General features: G+C 36.7%; 2 protein-coding genes across 3 annotated transcripts; one reads left to right on the forward strand and one right to left on the reverse strand.

The window, feature by feature from the left end:
• The first annotated feature begins 814 nt into the window (after positions 1–814).
• LOC138317748 (uncharacterized) lies at positions 815–6405 on the forward strand. Its single transcript, XM_069259616.1, has 4 exons — positions 815–1056; positions 2143–2313; positions 2431–2549; positions 5325–6405. Exons 1-4 carry the CDS (start codon positions 1032–1034, stop codon positions 5814–5816), a joined length of 807 nt encoding a protein of 268 aa, XP_069115717.1. The 5' UTR covers positions 815–1031; the 3' UTR covers positions 5817–6405.
• A 2007-nt stretch (positions 6406–8412) lies between these two features.
• LOC138317751 (uncharacterized) lies at positions 8413–20886 on the reverse strand. 2 transcript variants are annotated; one of them, XM_069259619.1, is made up of 7 exons: positions 19128–20886; positions 15514–15708; positions 12008–12429; positions 11779–11891; positions 10017–10247; positions 9495–9606; positions 8413–8889 (listed from the first exon to the last, which is right to left on the reverse strand). In XM_069259619.1, exons 2-7 carry the CDS (start codon positions 15531–15533, stop codon positions 8675–8677), a joined length of 1113 nt encoding a protein of 370 aa, XP_069115720.1. In that variant the 5' UTR covers positions 15534–15708; positions 19128–20886; the 3' UTR covers positions 8413–8674. The 2 variants fall into 2 exon arrangements, with proteins under 2 accessions (XP_069115720.1, XP_069115721.1); XM_069259620.1 differs by having other exon boundaries at positions 15514–15760.
• Between the last annotated feature and the right edge of the window lie 134 nt (positions 20887–21020).

Consider the following 21020-nt stretch of genomic DNA (forward strand, 5'->3'; position numbering starts at 1 on the left):
TGTCTTTATTATTGTGACGGCGTATCACAAGGCTCTCTCCTTGATATGTGTTTCTTGGGATACCATTTCACAAATCTATCATTATTATTCTGAAGGCGTACAGCAAGATTTTGTCCTTGGTCAGTGCACATATAATTGTTTAACTCTGCTCTCGTTAATATTGTAGCTAACTTAAGAATAAAGGGTTAAATCTTACACATTGGTTATTTCTATTTTTTAACGTTATTTTATTTCATTTTTTTGACACTTGCTCCAGCAAATGATATAATTTTCAGATGCAAAATTATAGAAAACATATCAAACTGCCTAGCCTTAAAAGATTTACGAGGCACTATTAACAAATTCGAACTATTTGAAATATATAAAGGCTAATAGAGAGAGATATCGGAGTGGACCACAGATGCACATGTCTACTTCATTTGAAAATGGGGCGTATGCAGTAGTTTCGTTGAAATAGTATCACATAATACAAACTACATTTTTTTACCTTAATAACAAGCGACTTATAATAACAGTTCATATCAAATATATATCTATACGATAGCCCAGTATAGGTAGATAAACTTAAAATGGGATAATTTAAATACAACTCTCCTTAACTTATCATCAAAACGGTACACGACCTGTTGTTATCTTAAAACTAAATTTTGTTTCTTCACGGAAAGGTCATTTTTTTCTAGGTAAAGATATAATTTACAGTTCAGCAGTTAAGATAACAAATTGTCATACAGGTATATAGTATACAAGATTACAAACTAAGACCCAAAAGTAATTATATACATTTGAGTGAGACATGGGAAGGCATATATGTTATGTATGGTTGGGTGTTGGCTGTTTTCTTATTGCGTTAAGCTTGACATCTCAAGGAATTGCAATAGGTTCCAGAAAATGGATGCAGCTCGCCTCTTGTGATAGCATGGGGATGTTTTTTCAGCAAATGCCGATGTAAAATTGAGAAAAAAATATATAACGGAACTTATCTGAGCAAGGATTCGAAAGATTGTAGGAACATCAAGGGTTTTGAAAGGAGTATGTGTGGTACATGCAAACAGCTACGTAAGTATAGTTAGGGTACATGTCTCGTGACCAGAGTCTGGCACGGGGTGACTTACAATGGATTTTCATTAAGAATTTAGTAAGAAATCATCAAAATCTATACGTATTCAGGGCAATCATACATAGCCACGAGTACATGTAACATGTTTATTTATTTTATAGATTTTATTCTTCATGCATAACATTAATTGAATTCCCACTATTTCAATTTATATACGCTTTAGGAATCATACAACTTTTCATTGGCGAATGCGTGTATTTTTATTAGAACATTTAATGTAAAACTTCGTAATTACATGTATATGTATGATGGCATTTTAATTTAGGTTAGTTTTTCGACTCATTACATAGCTCATTTTTAAGGAAGTGTAATTCTATACTGCAAGCGGAAAATTCAGGTACAACGTACAGGGACATTACGTATACATATATTTCCAACCAACAGTCGATACTGTATTTGACCGTTGGTCGAAAATCGGTGCCAAGTCCCTTTTATGCACTTAAATAAAAGCCATTTACATAAGAGTGATTTGTCTCTGATTCTTTTAACTTAACGTTTAAGGAAACAGTTCATAGGTAGTGAACCTTGTGATGGTTTGGTAAAATTAAAACTTTGCGTTGTATGAAAGTTTAAGACTCTGCTTAAACTAGTGGTTTTTGTATGCCTATATATCACTTCTTAGGTGGACTTCAACGTAACTTAATTGATATAAAGTGTCTATGCATTCGTCCTAACCTTAGGTATCACTGTTGACTCGTAGATTGTTACATGTATGTTGTTTGTAAATGTTGGCATTTTTTGTCGCAACCCCACATTTTTTTCGCATAGTTTAGAAAAAGTTACAAACAACACAACAATCTATGAGTCAACAGTAATACCTAAGATTATAGACGGAGGCACATACACTTTATATCTACTCAGTTATGTTCAAGTACACCTAAGTGATACATTGTATATAGGCATACAAATATCACTAGTTTAAACCTTAAGAAAATGCTCTAATATTTAATTATGTTTTAATGTAAGTTTTCGTTTATTTGAAATAAAATGTGATTAAATGTATTTTTTTTCTTTTTGTTCCTCAGAAAGTGAGCTTTTATTGCAGTTGTTCGGGTTTTCAGCCGTCGGAGCATTAGCTACTCTCGTCAGTGTTCTAGTCTGCATTGTCAGATATGCCCAAGCTCACGATCCAGACGAGAGGATGAGGAGTCTACAGTTTTGGTCCTGTGTTGTTTCGGTGCCATATCTAGTAACCGGTAAGTCATAGGTATGTTTTCACTGTGGTGGTATATAAGCTGTCTTTTCAACATGATTCTTACAACAACTTTGATTTGGTGTGTGTTTCTAGCCTTCTTATTTCTTCTTGACTTCAGGAGGGGTTAGCCTGGCAGACTGTGCTGTACTTATAAAAAAAGTAAATACAATAGCTGAAGTCTCTTTTGGTTGGCCCTTATACCTGTATATATCATCAGGAATCGGAGTTATTATACAGGTCAGTAAATTCTGTCCATATCCAATTAAAATTAGACTCCACAACATATACACTGTTTTACGTTACGATCAAATACAATGTACCATTGTATTGGAGCGTAACGTAGAGCATCGTAGTGGAGTGGAACTACACGCCTAATTTTGATTAGATTAATGCTATCCACGCCATGATATAGGGATCTGAGAATTAGTTACAGATTATATAATTATGGACCCAACAGAGTGCCTTAAGACCATTTGTAGACGTTTTAGGGGTATAGATAAAAAAAATATGTACATAGTACTATATGTACGTCTTAGGGTACTCTAATTCTCAGATCACTGTGCGTCATGACACTACCTTTACTTTAAATATGAAGTTATTTTAGTATATATTTCTCTCCGGGTCTTTCTTTGGGTGATAAATAATTTAAACAAAGATTTTTTTATAATATTAATAGAACTTGGTGGCGATTGGGAAGTTGTAATCCCATGTGCATGATGTTAATAAATCGTTTCATTTTACAATTAGTTGAGAGATAAAAGACAATTTGTTTTTCAATTGATAAAAGGGATACCAAAAGCTGTTACGCATAATGAAAAATAAAAAAGAAGTTTGCAAGTATGTAGTGGGAATATATGCTTTTTTATGTTTGATACAAGAAGCACATATACGTACATATTCTTCTGATATGCACTTTTGAAATACCGTATTCAACCCAATTAGTGCCCAGTACGGTTAAAAAATGACAAATGAAGGGACGCTTAATAGGACCGAATTTGGGCTAACATTTAACAAAATTATTACACAGAGTAAGCATGTATCGTAGAGAATCGTAGTGGAGCGGAATTACCAGTCATATTTTAATTAGATTGACATAAGTGAAATTTTTGAAAGGCCTCAAAAAGGGGCGGTCCGGTTTTTAATGCAAGTAACTACCTTTTCATTTACTCCATTTCCTAAAATCTTTCAAATTCTGTATTCCGTCTTTGCATATTACATAGTTATCTCCCTTGCGAGTAGGTAGCCATTGTGACATCATAATTTCATAAGCGAAATTCACGTCATTTTCTCCGAAAAAAATGACGTCACATATTTACTCGTGATGACAGATAACTCTGTAATGTGCAAATGCAGAATAATCTTCGCCTTAGTTTATAATCAGCAAAAATACTGCATGATGCATATAACATAATTGATAGGTGTAATTTTAGTATCTAAGCACCAAATAGTCTTTATGTTTTGTGTTTTATTCAAAATTAGGTCACAATGGTCTACTTTTCAAAATTATATTAATTTATTCTTTTTTATTTATTTCCAACACATCAATAAAAAATAATATTCAAAAACAAAATTTGGTTTGATCCCAGAGGGATCTTGGCGCCCACCAAAGAATGATTTATGTCTGACAATGGAAAGAGGATCTTTTCCCTGCTTTTCAAACTTTTTCAAACACACTACATATAAAATTTGAGACAGATCGCTATAGTACTTTCTAAGAAAAAGTGGTAACAAACTTCAACAATGAAATCTAAGATGGCGGCCGGTTGGCCATCTTTTTTACCGATCAGTCCCAAAAAGCATTATGGAGCAGTCCTTAAATGCAATATGCACAACTAGGGTTCTAGGGGAACCTACATATGAAATTTGAGAAAGATCCCTTCAGTACTTTTTGAGAAATAGCGGTAACAAACTTAAACTATCAAAATCCAAGATGGCCGCCTGTCGGCCATTTTGTTCACCGATCGGTCCCAAAATGCAACATACACAACTAGGGCCCTAGGGAACCTATATATGAAATTTGAGAAAGATCTCTTCAGTACTTTTTGAGAAATAGCAGTAACAAACTTAAACTATCAAAATCCAAGATGGCCGCCTGTCGGCCATCTTGTTCACCGATCGGTCCCAAAATGCAATATGCACAACTAGAGTCCTAGGTGAACCTACATATGAAATTTGAGAAAGATCCCTTCAGTTCTTTTTGAGAAATAGCTGTAACAAACTTTAACTATCAAAATCCAAGATGGCCGCCTGTCGGCCATCTTGTTGACTGATCGGTCCCAAAATGCAATATGCACAACTAGGGTCCTAGGTGAACCTACATATGAAATTTGAGAAAGATCCCTTCAGTTCTTTTTGAGAAATAGCGGTAACAAACTTTTAACTATCAAAATCCAAGATGGCCGCCTGTCGGCCATCTTGTTGACTGATCGGTCCCAAAATGCAATATGCACAACTAGGGTCCTGGGGGAACCTGTATATGAAATTTGAGAAAGATCCCTTCAGCACTTTTTGAGAAATAGCGGTAACAACCTTTAACTATCAAAATCCAAGATGGCCGCCTGTCGGCCATCTTGTTGACCGATTGGTCCCGAAATGCAATATGCACAACTAGGGTCCTAGGGGAACCTACATATGAAATTGAAAGATCCTTCACATTTTGAGAAAGAGCGGTAACAAACCTTCAGCAAGACATCTTGTTTTTGCAATATGAACTATAGGGGAACCTACATATGAAATTTGAGGTAATCCCTTCAGTACTTTTGAGAAATACGGTAACAAGAATTGTTAACGGACGGACGGACGGACGGACGGAGGACGGACGGACGGACGGACGACGGACCACGGACGAAAGGCGATTTGAATAGCCAACACATCAATAAAAAATAATATTCAAAAACAAAATTTGGTTTCATCAAAATTGGACCAAATATTACCTCCTGTATAACCCACTTGAAAGGGGCTCCGATCTTAATTTCATTCATTCTTGAATTGCTTTTGATTGCTTTTTACCAGGTTGTCTTTCTCTGGACTGTTACGATTCGACGGATTTGTATGCAAAAACGAAACCTTTCTAAGCAAAGCATTGGATGTTCAGCATCATGTAGAAAGCTTTTGGTATACATGAGATGGAGAAAACGTGCTGGTGATAATGGATGCAGCGATCCGTCAAGCCGCGACGTAGATATAGAACACTCCGATGAACAACCGAATCATTTGGCAGAAACAGCTTCATTGGGAAGCCCACAGTTACAAAGAAAACCACCAAGGAAGAAACGTACCGTACATGCCCAGTCTGATACGGAGCTTAAACACGTCGGACCCCAAACTCCGGGAGTTTTCTCAGTATCAGATAAGGTGAGAGGAGCACAAGTTCCAGTCACTGATGATACAAATACCCAAGGTATTAGGGGAGCTCAATTGGCTGTTCCAGGAGTTAAAATGACTGTTCCAGGAGCTCAAGTGGCTGTTCCAGGGGGTGTTCAAATCAGGTTTTTAGTTAAGTAAATTACTTTACGTTAATATGCACGTACATACTTTAATGAAAAGTTTTGAGCCAATACAATGTATGGGTCAAAGTAGCATTACAGTAAATTCTCTGGACTGTTGGATACATATATAAAGTGTGTGTTTGTTTACACGATATTACTTACATATACTTGATAGAGTTACAACTAAAAGAAAGCATTCAAACAATGTAGACAAGGAAAGCAATGTTAGAGCCAATGTTTAATGTGTATGTAAATGTTGCATTGATTGTACTATAATTAACATATGCTATTTCTGTAGTAGTGCACATTGCTATGGTTGTATTTGTTTCGTAAGAATGAGAAAAGAGACTGTCTCAACAATTTGGTAACTTTGATAGAAATAAAACTACACTATGATATAACATTCACTCAAAATGTGTGCTATATATTTCTACTATTGAAGAGATGCATAATATAATTAAGAACCACGGTATTTGCATGTATGTATAGATGCTATTTTTTCGGAATCAATCAGACCTTTAGTAATTTCGAATATGAATCCTATATGTTTCATTATAATTGACAGCAGCAATCAGTTGATGAAAATAAATCTGCTGTATTCCATATTTCTTGCATCTGATCGTTAGTAAAATATATTCATGTGTATGTTTGGTTGTTTGTTTACGTTTTAATTCCAGCACCATTCCTATGTGTTTGAAAACCGATTTTTAATGGCATCACAAACTAGTTTTTTTTCTTCGCATAGCCATATTAAATTCGTACATTAATTGTCATGAAATGACGACACAAAACATGGACGTGTCTATCTCTTCCCCGTTTTCATTATCATTTTAGGTTGCACACAATGTTTAATACAAATGTATTTCAGATTTGTTTTTTTTTAATTTATGTCGTACACACAAAGCTCAAACATCCAAATGAAGGATTATAAATGCTTCCAATTCGAACGTACTTTGTAATCCTTCGTCAAAAAGTCATCCTCGGTACTCCAGGAGTTCCGATCACTTACAATAGCTAACCCCCATTGACTATCTCACAATAAAACAGAACAGCACCGGTTATTTAGTCCTTTGATGTACATCAAAAGAGCCGTATAACGAAACGCTCCAAAGAAAATCTTTGCAGGCTTGTGAATGGTTCAGACTTTTCCAGTGAGCTGTCTTCAGTTTTACTATGAGACAGTCCAGGTGTGTAGAGATTGTAAGTGATTGGAACCGCTGGAGTATCGAGGATGTCAAATAGTAAGATATAATAATGTTAAATGCAATTCCAGTAATGCATCGGTATTTGCCTCATGAAAATATTTTCTGATATTTGTTTCAAATCAATAGTGTAATGATGCACAAAAGACACCCATATTAATCTATATTTTACTAACTATACAATTTATAAGAAAAACGATACATTTCAGAGTCATATATAACAAAATAATACATCAGTATCAGCACTGAACCTTTTCATTGTTTCACTTTTTTGTGTTATCAAATAAATACACATTTTAATTATTTAATCTAAAAATAGAGTAAACATTCTTATAAAAAGACCCCAATTTGGGCAAATGCTATAGTACAATAGAAAAAACATATTTCCGGCTCTATCACTTTTATATGTTAACCACTTGTAAAAAGTGTTTTACAAGACGACGTTTTGTCCACAGTAAGAAAATTATATCTTTCATCATACCCTGGTATAGAAAATATATACAAAATGGACATTTACATGATTTATTTATCGATAAATCGAACACGTCTATGAGAATTGACCCTGTAATAACTTTGTTATCCGACATTTTTTTCCAAAACCTTTGCGCAGAACTACTGCCGCACACTTGTACTAGAAACATGCGACACAGAAATCCTAAGGGATGTTACGGCGATATGTTTTACATTACCGCAGCATAACATTAAAATTAGTTTCAAACAGTGGTTCAAGAATTTGTAGAGTATGAAGGACACAGAGGATGGAAACTTTTTACCATTGGATTTATGAGGTATCATTTTAAAGTTAAAAGTTGATGTAGTGAGACAGGGTCATCGAACTTGATAAGGTTTGTTGAATGAAGTTTAATATGTACTTAAATTTAGCTTTTCTAAAAATCGTTCATCCCGAACATTAATGTTTTGATGCTGACAAGGTCATTCATGGTTAATCAAAAACAAATTTATCACCAAATAAACACAAAAGTTTATTGCATGTTTAAGTGCATAAATGTAACAAGAATAAAAAGAATGTCTGTTGTGACTTTCAAAGTTTTATAATACCTTAGTTTGTACTTTCCTGTTTTGATTTAGACGAAGAAGTGTGCGGCTATGGTGCTGCATGTATGTGCTGCTTTGGTGCGCCAAATTTGTGCTCCTTTGTGCGACAAGTGTGTGTGGCTATGGTGTTTCATGTGTGTGCAGCAAAGCTAATTAATTTTGCAAACGAATCCATGCATGGCAAAACTATTTCTGCAACTACTATGTGCGGCTTTGGTGTGGCAAGTGTGTGCAGTAGAGCTCATTTGCATACAAATTTATTATTTATTATTTATCTATTACTGCAATATTGGTGCAAATATGTGCCAGAGGTCTTATATTTTTGTAAGGGTATGTTTTGGTAGTTTGATTATCAAGAAAAATATAATCGATTCTGTCCCATACTACTACTAAGTATATATACAATAACACGTTTGTTTATGGTTTGGTGTTATGACAGATGAGGTTTATGATTGGTGGAATGAGTTTACATATTATTTTTGTGGTATATCAATGATTTTATGTTTTATGTAATATGACGAATAAGTTGATGTTTTGGTGGTATGACCAATGAATCTATATTTTGGTGGTAAGACCAGTGTAACCTTTTTTTGTGGTGGTTTGACACGGTATGAACTTATGGAATATTTATCTTCATCTTCACCAATCCACTCAGATGTTGACGCTGCCTCTTCGACAACTGACCGTTCAGGCTGATGAAACGTTGCTGTTCCTCCAAATGTTTAAGTTCATTTTGAGACTTAACGGACACCAAATCTGAGCTGTACAGATCCTGCTCACCCAGAGGTTTGGCATTTCTCTCCTCGTAGTGGTACAAGAGAATCACATCAGCTGGTAAAGAGTAATATATTATACAATATGTCATTGTTTTCTTTACTTGATGTACTTTTTCAACAGTTAATCATCAGGTTGTATATATGCGATTATAACGCAAGACATGAACATTGAATTCAAATTAAAGTTATTTGTATTTTGAAATAAGGTGCATAACGAACTAAATTAATAAAGATTCTTGTAAAATTGGGAATGATAAATTGATGGAAACTAAATCATTACAAGAATGCACATTGTTAAAGAACTCATATCTTTTCTGGCAATTAATTATATATAATCTCTTGTCACCTTTGTATTTAACTCAAATCAGTCAACGCAGGTGTAGAAGACTACTATTAATATTGAAATACTTCAGAGACAACAGAAAAGCAAGTTAAAACAAAACCCATAAATATTGAAACAAAGAAAATATAGATGGCAATATTCTGTATTACCACTTCAGATTTTTCATTGAATTCACATATTCAAATAAAGACTTAAGACAACCAGATGGTTGATAGAAACGGGTATATTCTGTTTTACACATGCTGAAAACAACTTTAAATCCAAAAGGGGAACGATGCACTTAAGAGGTAATTTATTTGGCCATGTGAAAAACCTACCATTCATTTTCCATAAAGCCATCACTGTCTTCCGCTTTAACTCTCCGATTTCCCTTTCAGGATTCTCAAGTATGATGTTACGAGCATTGAAGTCAACATGGACCAAAACAACCTTAAACAAAGTAGATATATGTAACAGTCACTTTAAAAAAAACAACATGAGAAGACAAAACGTAGCAGTCAGACTTACTGTACTGTTATAATTACAGAACCTTTGTTGAACCAATCTTAAGCCATTGAAGACAGCAAAACTATATTCTATTGTAATAATAACAATTCAAGATTAATAACATTTTATCGCATTTGTTCATGTAATAAAATATGAATCTGAAATTTTCTATGCATTCCTGGAAATTGCCCCTGCACGAATATATTGCTGAACAAATGCTTACCTTATGTAAACATCGATAAAATCTACGCTTACATTATACCTAGTACGTTTTGATGATGTCTTCATATATATGAATCATCGCTTTGACTAAAACATACCGGAATATACGTAAAATGCACAATAATGTGTACCTTTGAAGAGGGGACCTTCAGAATGTCCTCCTCTCTGTTGATGATACATTTTGTGACCTTGACCTTTCTGTCTAGGAATGACATGGACACTGCAAGATGTTTCGCATGTGCCGGATCTTTATTGAAGCTCAGGACACAAACAGAATTCTCTGTAGATTTTCTCGGGATTCCGTCCAAAATGGACCGAGGCCGGCCTTCAACTCCATTAACATGCGAGTTAGTCTGCACTGGCTAGAAAGAAAGTATCACAATTGTTCAGCCATTTTTAGAGAAATATCTGTAGCAAGAGTAGTCTCAATTTACTACAGTCTATAAACTAGAATTATAAATTGAATATCTGATGTACCATCAGGATAATATTATATCCAAGACTTAGGTCAGAAGAAGTCTGTATTTACTTAAACCCATCCTCGATAATACAGCGGTGCCGATCACTAATCTAGAGTCGTCTGTCCCCGATTCCACCTAACCTGTTTTTACTATCTGGAGTCGTCTGCCCCTGTGTCCCTCTGACATTTTCACTATTTAGAGTCGTCTGCCCCTGACTCCTACTAACTTTTTTCACTATCTAGAATCGTCTGCGTCTGACTCCCACTATCTTTTTCACTATCTAGAGTCGTCTGCCACTGACTCACTCCCTCTGACTTTATCACCATCTAGAATCGTCTGCGCCTGACTCCCACTAACTTTTTTTCACTATCTAGAGTCGTCTGCCCCCGACACCCTCTGACTTTTTTGACTATTTTGAGTCGTCTGCCCCTGACTCCCTCTGCCTTTTTCACTATCTAGAGTCGTCTGCGCCTGACTCCCTCTGACTTCTTCATTATCTAGAGTCGTCTGCCCTTGAATTCCTCTTGACTTTTTTTTGACTATCCTGAATCGTCTGCCCTGACTCCCACTAACTTTTTTTCACTATCTAGAGTCGTCTGCCCCTGACTCCCTCTGACTTTTTTGAGTATTTTGAGTCGTCTGCCCCTGACTCCCTCTGCCTTTTTCACTATCTAGAGTCGTCTGCGCCTGACTCCCTCTGACTTCTTCATTATCTAGAGTCGTCTGCCCTTGAATTCCTCTGACTTTTTTTACTATCCTGAATCGTCTGCGCCTGACTCCCACTAACTTTTTTTCACTATCTAGAGTCGTCTGCCCCGGACTCCCTCTGACTTGTTCATTATTTTGAGTCGTCTGCCCCTGACTCCACCTAACTTTTGTCACTATTTAGAGTCGTCTGCCCCTGACTCCCTCCGACCTTTTCACTATTTTGAGTCGTCTGCCCCTGACTCCCTCATACTTTTATTTCACTATCTAGAGTCGTCTGCCTCTGACTCCCTCTGACTTTTTCACTATTATGAGTCGTCTGCCCCTGACTTCCTCTAAATTCTGACTCTCACTAACTTTTTTCACTATCTAGAGTCGTCTGCCCTGACTCCTTCTGACTTTTTCACCATCTAGAGTCGTCTGCCCCTGACTCCCTCTAACTTTTTTTCACTATCTAGAGTCGTCTGTCCCCGACTCCCTCTGACTTTTTTACTATTATGAGTCGTCTGCCCCTGACTCCCTCTAAATTCTGACTCCCACTAACTTTTTTCACCATCTAGAGTCGTCTGCCCCTGACTCCCTCTGACTTTTTCACTATTTTGAGTCGTCTGCCCCTGACTCCCTCTGACTTTTTCACTATTTTGAGTCGTCTGCCCCTGACTCCCTCTAACTTTTTCCACTTCCTTGTTTCACTACCTAGAATTCTCTATCCCTGACCTCCACTTACCTGTACCGCTGTTGTGGGTTGTCTGTCACTAAATGACATTTTAAATCTGCACGCCCATATCAGGAGAAAGAGTTCGCCTAGAGCTAGACAGACACTTAAGTACTTCCAAATATCTGTAAAGGATATAATATATAATTGATTTATATTAATCAAGTAAAGCGACTACGGAAACAGAATCAACTAATTTTGAGTAAGCAATGTTACAAATGGGATGTAAATAAATGTTTACCTTCACCAACATGTTTCAGGAGAGCCTGATTCATGTCTGCCTGGACATTGTTGGTCTGCTCGGACTGATGGTATAGCTGACCTTTGACATCTGTCACAGTGGAACTTAAGTTTTTCACTGAAAAGCCAGTATCATTGATTTGTTTGGTATGATTCTTCAGCATTTCATTAAAACCTGTTGCATTGCTTTGCAAATAGGTCACATCATTTACCAAACACGAGAAATTCTCAGTTAATTTTGTATATTTAGAATTGAGGTCAGTCATGTTACACGAGCACACAGGAACCGAATTGCAGTGTTCCATGACAATAGTGACTTGAGTGAGATTCGGAGGTCTTGTCGAGTTCAGAACCTCGTATTGTATGTAATCCTTCACTAGCGGCCATACTATGCTCCACCCAACTACATATAAAAAAGTCAATCTGAAAATTAAAAAAAAAGAATTCCATAATTGAGTATCATCAATGTATCAAACGTAATTATGCCATGTCACCTCTGTATATGAATCTGGTCGGACAAATTACAGAGTCTGACACAGACCAAGGGGGTTGAACATATTTAGTACATCACGTGACAGAATACTGGATTCTAATTGGCTACACACATGGGTACTTTTTGCAATAGTGCCCGGGCAAGCGGGCACTATTGAAGTGGCGCGAAATTGAACGTGAATGTATTGTGACGTCACCATAACATGACGTCATTATAACGTTGCGCTTCGACCAAGACGTCAAGATGGCGGACAGGCTGTTGTGTGCGGGGATGGAAGCAAATGTTTCTTTTCTACAGAAGACAGTTCACTTATGTTCTATATTGTTCTACTTTTAATTTTCATGAAGCTGAATCCCGTTTTAATAGAATCCCATATTTCTGCGGCAATTCATATGTTGTACTTTTAATGAAACAACGTGGTGTGGAAATGAAGATAGCGTTGCGAGGTAGGCTATCTCTTGACGTGCTTCTATTACGATGACATGAAAAACAGTCTCATGTCTGGGTGATGTACTAAACCCATTATGGCCTGGTTGAGAGGGCACTATTGCCTCATAGTATTGTCTCATGATGGGATAGTGCCCTCGCCTTCGGCTCGGGCACTATTCCATCCCTCAGCAATACTATGAGGCAATAGTGCCCTCTCAACCAGGCCATAATAGATAATTAGTTCATCACGTGACAGAACACTGGATTCTGATTGGCTACACACATGGGTACTATTTGCAATAGTGCCCGGGCAAGCGGGCACTATTGAAGTGGCGCGAAATTGAACGTGAATGTATTGTGACGTCACCATTACATGACGTCATTATAACGTTGCGCTTCGACCAAGACGTCAAGATGGCGGACAGGCTGTTGTGTGCGGGGATGGAAGCAAATGTTGCTTTTCTACAGAAGACAGTTCACTTATGTTCTATATTGATCTACTTTTAATTTTCATGAAGCTGAATCCCGTTTTTATAGAATCCCATATTTCTGCGACAATTCATGTGTTGTACTGTTAATGTAACAACGAGGTGTGGAAATGAAGATAGCGTTGCGAGGTATCGCTTGACGTGCTTCTATTACGATGACATGAAAAACGGTCTCATGTCAGGGTGATGTACTTAACCCATTATGACCTGGTTGAGAGGGCACTATTGCCTCATAGTATTGTCTCATGATGGGATAGTGCCCGAGCCAAATCCCTCGACAATACTATGAGGCAATAGTGCCTCTCAACCAGGCCATAATAGATAAGTATATCGCGGCCTTTACAGTAATTGGCCGAAATAAATATCAACCGAGGACGAAAGCCGAGGTCATTATTTCATATTCTACTAAGGGGGTATAACACCATATGATCCGAATATACAAAAAACCTTATTTTTTTATATCAGATATGTAGTTTTTTTGCCAAATATAAAAATATTCTCTGGTGTTAATGCATGATAATTACAAGAAACGCGTCGGCCATAGAACGCCACCCTGAAGAACGCAACGTTGTTTGAGCAATGAAATTCAAAAAGAAATATTAACTCGATGTTTCTAAAAATGGAAACACCAAGTCGATATACTTTATACCAGACACAATGTGACTATGTATTAGCCAATGAGAATAGTTGAAAAACAAAACATATCTTACACTGTATATGTACATTGTACATAACCTTTCAATATAGCTACACCAGGGACATGAAGACCATTTGTTACATGTTAGTCCGCTAAAACTGACCATAATCGCAGGCTCAAAATTCTGACTGATCGCCTGTTTATAGTCAGCTACCTACTGCTCTTGAAAGGCCGGGGATTGTAATACAAATCTGGCGACAGCAATTATTGGAATTCTACATGTTGGTTTGGGGTCAAATATGCCTTTACAGTTAAAAGAAAACGTTTGGCACTCGCTTTTATGCATGCCACATCCCAACGAATCACATTAACGATGCTATGTCCCTAGTTATATTAGAGACGTTAAAGAATCAGTGTTTCGGGAGTCATCTTTGAAGACCAAAAGTTAACAGGCGATCAGTCAGAATTTTGAGCCTACGATTATGGTCGGTTTTAGCGGACTAGTTACAAGGATACCCTTTTACAGCTTCTAAATCTTATTTAATGTGTTACTTTGTTAACATATTAGAACAGAATAACTCATAAGTCAACATTTCATACTACCTAAACAAGAGATCCCAGAGGGATCTTGGCGCCCACCAAAGAATGATCTATGTCCGACAATGGAAAGAGGGCCCCCGCTTTTTTCTCTGCTTTTCCAACTTTGGCTACACTCAACAAATAAAGACATATCGCTTCAGTACTTTCTGAGAAATAGCGGTAACAAAAATCAACTATCAAAATTCAAGATGACAGGCTGTCGGCCATCTTATTCACCAAAGGATCCCAAAATGCAACATGCACAACTATAGCTGCAATATTGTACATGTAGTTCAAAAGACGTTTAGACAAACAAGAGGCCCAAAGGGCCTTAACGGTCATCTGACTACCTTGGCAGATGACCTAAAAATGGTGAAAGGTATAGTAAGGCGCGATTCGTTCTAGCATAACTACGGCCCTAGGAAAACCTGCACATGAAATTTGAGACAGATCTCTTTAGTACTTTCTAAGAAATACCGGTAACAAACATTAACTATCAAAATTCAAAATGGCGGCCAATCGGCCATCTTGTTGATCGATCGGTTCCAAAATATAATATGCACACCTTTGGCCCTAGGAGGACCTGCAAGTGAAATTTGAAACAAGAATTGATAACGGACGGATGGGCGGACCATGGACGACGGACGAAAGGCGACCTAAATAGCCCACCATCTGCTGATGGTGAGCTTGAAATTGCAATTCTGACATTTATAACCAAATACATGTACAATGTACGTCCAATGTGATGCACTGTTTTCTACATCTGGTGGGATGGATTCACATCAGCTCTTTCTATAGTTCTAGTAAAACACCACAGTTTTGCTATACTTTTTTTTCTTTAATTTAAAAAAATAAATTAAAAAGAAAAACAGAAAACTTACATTATAGAGCTTAACTGCATTATCCGGCGGTACTTTCTGATGGCCGTCAGGAATTATGATTGGCAAGTTCTTTTCAGGAATTGATAGCCACCTTAGATTTCAAACGCATCCAGCAGTCTACAGGGCTTAAACATTTTCACTCTGACCTTTTGACCTCTTGTTGTGTTGTACAAACTTTAAAAATCCGACGTAGACCTGTAAATATATGGATAGGAATGGAGTTCATGTTCTCTTAACCTTGCATCCCCTACAAAATGTGAAAGTATTATAATATTGATCTTGATTGGCAATGAATTATCCACGTCTATTTCTTCATTCGTGCATATTTGTATATATGTACATGCATAATGTACAGAACAACTCGATCTCTATAGCTAACCCAGTGTCTTGATCCTTGAACAGGAATGCGTTCTAATTTGATAATATGTCGTAGGTCAGAGGAGAAATATCAATGGTATGTTGCGATTATCACTGGATCTTACAGTTTAGCGTACGTATCTAAGTATACAGATTACTTCAAGTAATCCTTTTCCTTTTCTTTTTTTTAGTGGTAGAGGATCAGAATTTATCTTATTTTCATGGATAATAAGGAGAAAACAAAATTGTATCATTATGTGACAAAAATCATCTGTGATTTACCGTAGTAGGGGTGCGTGAAATACGACGTCGTCGGTAGCCGGTAGGTATGTTAAAAGTATCGTTCTTGTCATCAGCTAAGTATGAATATACAATGTAGGGACTTAAAGCGCAGTATTGGATAAAAGTGGATTGTGATCAATTTGCCTTTCTTTTCTTTCTGTATTTTACAATGCCCGATTTTGTTAATTGCGAGAAAAAAACCGATACCTCTAGGATATTTACATGTATGTAGCATTGTTATTTCCGCGCATTAATATTTGTTTCCAAAGGCGCACTAATGAATGTAAAAGGTCGGGATCAAGTTAGAAAAAGTTCTGTCAGATATGGATCAAATTCACGTGAATCGCTTTGACGGATAGAGCGCAAGTTTATCCGGCAGTATATAGTTATCGGCCTGCATGTGCGGCAGTTTCACAATGAAATGTACAATAATTGTTTTTTTTTTTTTATTAGATTTATTGTCGTTATGGTCAATGTGTTGCAGTGTGAAAATCTGTATAATTTAAGAGGCTGTTGTGTAACAGTGGCATAGGAAGATGAAACGTAATGGGGGAGGGGGAGGGGGGTGCAAAGGTCCTGAATATTCTGTAACCCCCCTGCCCCCGCGCGAGATACCTGCATTTAGAAATGCTAATTATGAATATCGTCAGACCATTATGCCACCCTGCTCGATCTGAATATACCGGATTCACACCAGTGGCACATTGTTGTGTAACTCAAAATTTTAATGACTTAATTGTCTTGCTAAGACATATAAACAAATTAATCTTTTAAGAGACATTTTTTGAAATAGTATAATCCCTTGATGGACATTTTTATTCTAGTTCGTGAATTTACGTTAGTAAAGGTTCGAACGTTACGGAAATTTCTCTTAAATGAAGTACGAAAAATGTGTTGGAAGACTTTTTTTCTTTCAAATGTGCATTTTAAGAACATTTCACTTTGCCAATTGAAGGTGGGGGGGGGGGTTAACCCAAAACTTTGAAAACTGAAGTAATTACATTTTATTTACATTTAGAAATGAAATTAGTGTATAGAATGTACAATGTAACTTAAAAGTATATACATGTATACAGTTTAAACTCCAATTAAGAAAGTCAATGCTATTATATCCATACAAATGTATATTCAGACATTTATAAATACAGTATCAGAAGATGATGTAAGGCGGCCCAGTCCCCTTATTTCTGTCGGGTAAACACTATTTTCAAATAGAATAAAAAGATTCTTTTAGGGGAAAAAAAGGGACAAAAGTGAAACGGTGTCAAGGGAAATATTGGGAAGAAGAGGAAAAGAAAATAGGATCCTACCAAGGACATACATGTAGATAATTAAATTAATTATTTATGTATTTGATCCTATATATATAATATTTTACAAGCATTTAGTGATCTCGCGAGTAGACTCCTGTTAGTACGTGTACATTTGTATGTATCCCTTTTTGCGCCACACAAAAAATTATCGACAATCTTGTTTTACATTCCCATTTCAAAATTCAAATGCCGTAACGGAAAGAAAATGGTTGTACAATGTACATGCATGTACATATGTAAATTGTGTTTATAATACATAAAGTAATATACAACAAGAGGCCCATGGGCCTTAACGGTCATCTGACTATTGGCACAATACAACATATGTAGTCATTTAAAGATTTTAGCCATTTTGACCCCTGTGATCTTGAATGAAGATCAAGGTCATTTTAAAACAAATATGGTAGCCCTTCATCCTAGCATGTCACAGGCCCAATATCAGGTCTATAGGCCTCTTAGTTATTTTAAGATTTTAGCCTATTTGACCCCTGTGACCTTGGATAAAAGTCAAGGTCATTCATTTGGTCAAACTTGATAGCTCAGGTCTGTAGGCCTAATATGAGCATCCTAGATCTTTCGGTTCTTGAGAAGAAGTTGTTTAAAGATTTAAGCCTATTTGACCCCTGTGACCTTTAAAGATCCTCCACCGCCGACAGAGCATAAATGATATTCATCATTTGAACAATAATTGGTGTTTAATCGTGTATATACATGTATATGCATAATTAACACAAAAAAATAACATAAAATAATTAATTTCGCCTTTGGTGCATGCGCAATCATTACTTCATTCTATATAAGATATAGTGCCACAGAATTTTTTCGGGATACAATTAATTATTTTTCATATTTTTAACTTGAAGTAAAATTAGAAGCTCAAACTTTTCAATGGTGGTAATGATGTAAAAAAAGTAATTTTTGTAACTGAAGAAAAACACAAAATCGTCTGCTCCTGTTTTTGATATTGAAAAAAATACTATTTGTCAGCGGTGGAGCATCTTTAATGAAAGTCAATGTCATTCATTTGAACAAACTTGGTAGCCCTTCATTCCAGCATATGGCAGGGATAATATGAGAACCCTGGGCCTTTTGGTTCTTGAAAAGAATTCATTTAAAGATTTTAGCCTATTTGAACACTGTGACCTTGAATGAAGGTCAAGGTCATTTATTTGAACAAACTTGGTAGCCCTTCATCCCAGCATGCTACAGGCCCAATATCAGTACTCTGGATCTTCTGGTTCTTGAGAAGAAGTCGTTTAAAGATTTTAGCCTTTTCGACCCCTGTGACCTTGAATGAAGGTCAAGGTCATTCATTTGAACAAACATGGTAGCCCTTCATCCCAGCATACTACAGGCCAAATATCAGTACCTTGGGCCTTTCGGTTATTGAGAAGAAGTCGTTTGAATGAAAAGTTTACGCACGGCGCACGACGACGGACGGTGCATGATGACAATAGGTCATCCTGACCCTTTGGGTCAGATGACCTAAGAATGTACATTCATTGCGTATACTTATACATGTATATACTAACTGGTACGTATATATACATTATATATGTACAATGTACGTACATTATACACATGCTGGACACTGTGAGATGTACATGTACATGTACATTTACATGCACACACTGGATCTTACCGATACAAAAATGAACTTACCTCCAAATGAAACAAAATTGAAGATGTAAGGCTGACAATTAATACCGGACCGTAGGTAATAAGTAAAATTAGAGAACTGGATTTCCCAACAGCTCAGAAGAGCAAACCGAAAGTAGGCCTAGCTATACCAATCAGAATAGAATACGTTTGCGTTGTGAATGAGTAAACCGTCAATATACATCCATACTAAACAAGTAGTTCTAATATCAATGAAAACCATAAGCCTTGACAAACTATTTAAAACAAAACAAAAAATCAGCAAAACAAGTCTAAGTGATGAAGTTGCAAAAAAATCTTATCTAATATGACTTCTTCGTGTTTGTAAGATGTGTTTAACATAAAACTGCGGACGAATATACATTCTATAGGCCTCTATATAACTTCATTGCAACCGGATACCAGACGACTGCAGGCGATTAAGGGTTATACAGACTCCTCCGAAATTGTTTGTTTACGAAATATTAAGGTAAGTTTAAACGACTTAAAAAGTAATTTCGAAGCACAGTTTTAGTGTATTTTACGTTGAATGACATGATGTTTTTCCGAGCAAATCCAACAAGAAGGTAGACGAGTTCCACATATGGCAGGGATAATATGAGAACCCTGGGCCTTTTGGTTCTTGAAAAGAATTCATTTAAAGATTTTAGCCTATTTGAACACTGTGACCTTGAATGAAGGTCAAGGTCATTTATTTGAACAAACTTGGTAGCCCTTCATCCCAGCATGCTACAGGCCCAATATCAGTACTCTGGATCTTCTGGTTCTTGAGAAGAAGTCGTTTAAAGATTTTAGCCTTTTCGACCCCTGTGACCTTGAATGAAGGTCAAAGTCATTCATTTGAACAAACATGGTAGCCCTTCATCCCAGCATACTACAGGCCAAATATCAGTACCTTGGGCCTTTCGGTTATTGAGAAGAAGTCGTTTGAATGAAAAGTTTACGCACGGCGCACGACGACGGACGGTGCATGATGACAATAGGTCATCCTGACCCTTTGGGTCAGATGACCTAAGAATGTACATTCATTGCGTATACTTATACATGTATATACTAACTGGTACGTATATATACATTATATATGTACAATGTACGTACATTATACACATGCTGGACACTGTGAGATGTACATGTACATGTACATTTACATGCACACACTGGATCTTACCGATACAAAAATGAACTTACCTCCAAATGAAACAAAATTGAAGATGTAAGGCTGACAATTAATACCGGACCGTAGGTAATAAGTAAAATTAGAGAACTGGATTTCCCAACAGCTCAGAAGACCAAACCCAAGGATTTATAAGTGAGATTTATAAGTGAGAAGGATTCGTGTCTGTCTCTTTACACTACTAAACACCACGCGAGACGCTTCTGAACCGGGAATAAAAACCGTTTTTCTCAACAAATACTTGTCTTATCGAGTCAAACGAAACGCCAATGTAAAGTAAATTAAATTTTACAACGTTTATAACTTGCTTTAAAGACGGAAGATTTAGAAGAAATGTCTTAAACTATCGTTAAAAATACGACCGCTCATGAAATGGCAGCACGCTTCAGAAAGTAAGACGGTAACCCTCGCACCCCCATGCTACATCAAAGGCTGCGGCGGCGGATATCAAAGGAAATCAGTCGTCGCCCAACGTCACGGTCAGTGCACAAACACAAAAGCGCCTGCGCTGTCTTTGCCCAAAACTCAGTGTGACTTATCCTTCTCATATACGTCCTTGCCAAACCGAAAGTAGGCCTAGCTATACCAATCAGAATAGAATACGTTTGCGTTGTGAATGAGTAAACCGTCAATATACATCCATACTAAACAAGTAGTTCTAATATCAATGAAAACCATAAGCCTTGACAAACTATTTAAAACAAAACAAAAAATCAGCAAAA

The sequence above is a fragment of the Argopecten irradians genome, chromosome 3 (assembly GCF_041381155.1).
Source record: "Argopecten irradians isolate NY chromosome 3, Ai_NY, whole genome shotgun sequence".
Classification (NCBI taxonomy): domain Eukaryota; kingdom Metazoa; phylum Mollusca; class Bivalvia; order Pectinida; family Pectinidae; genus Argopecten; species Argopecten irradians.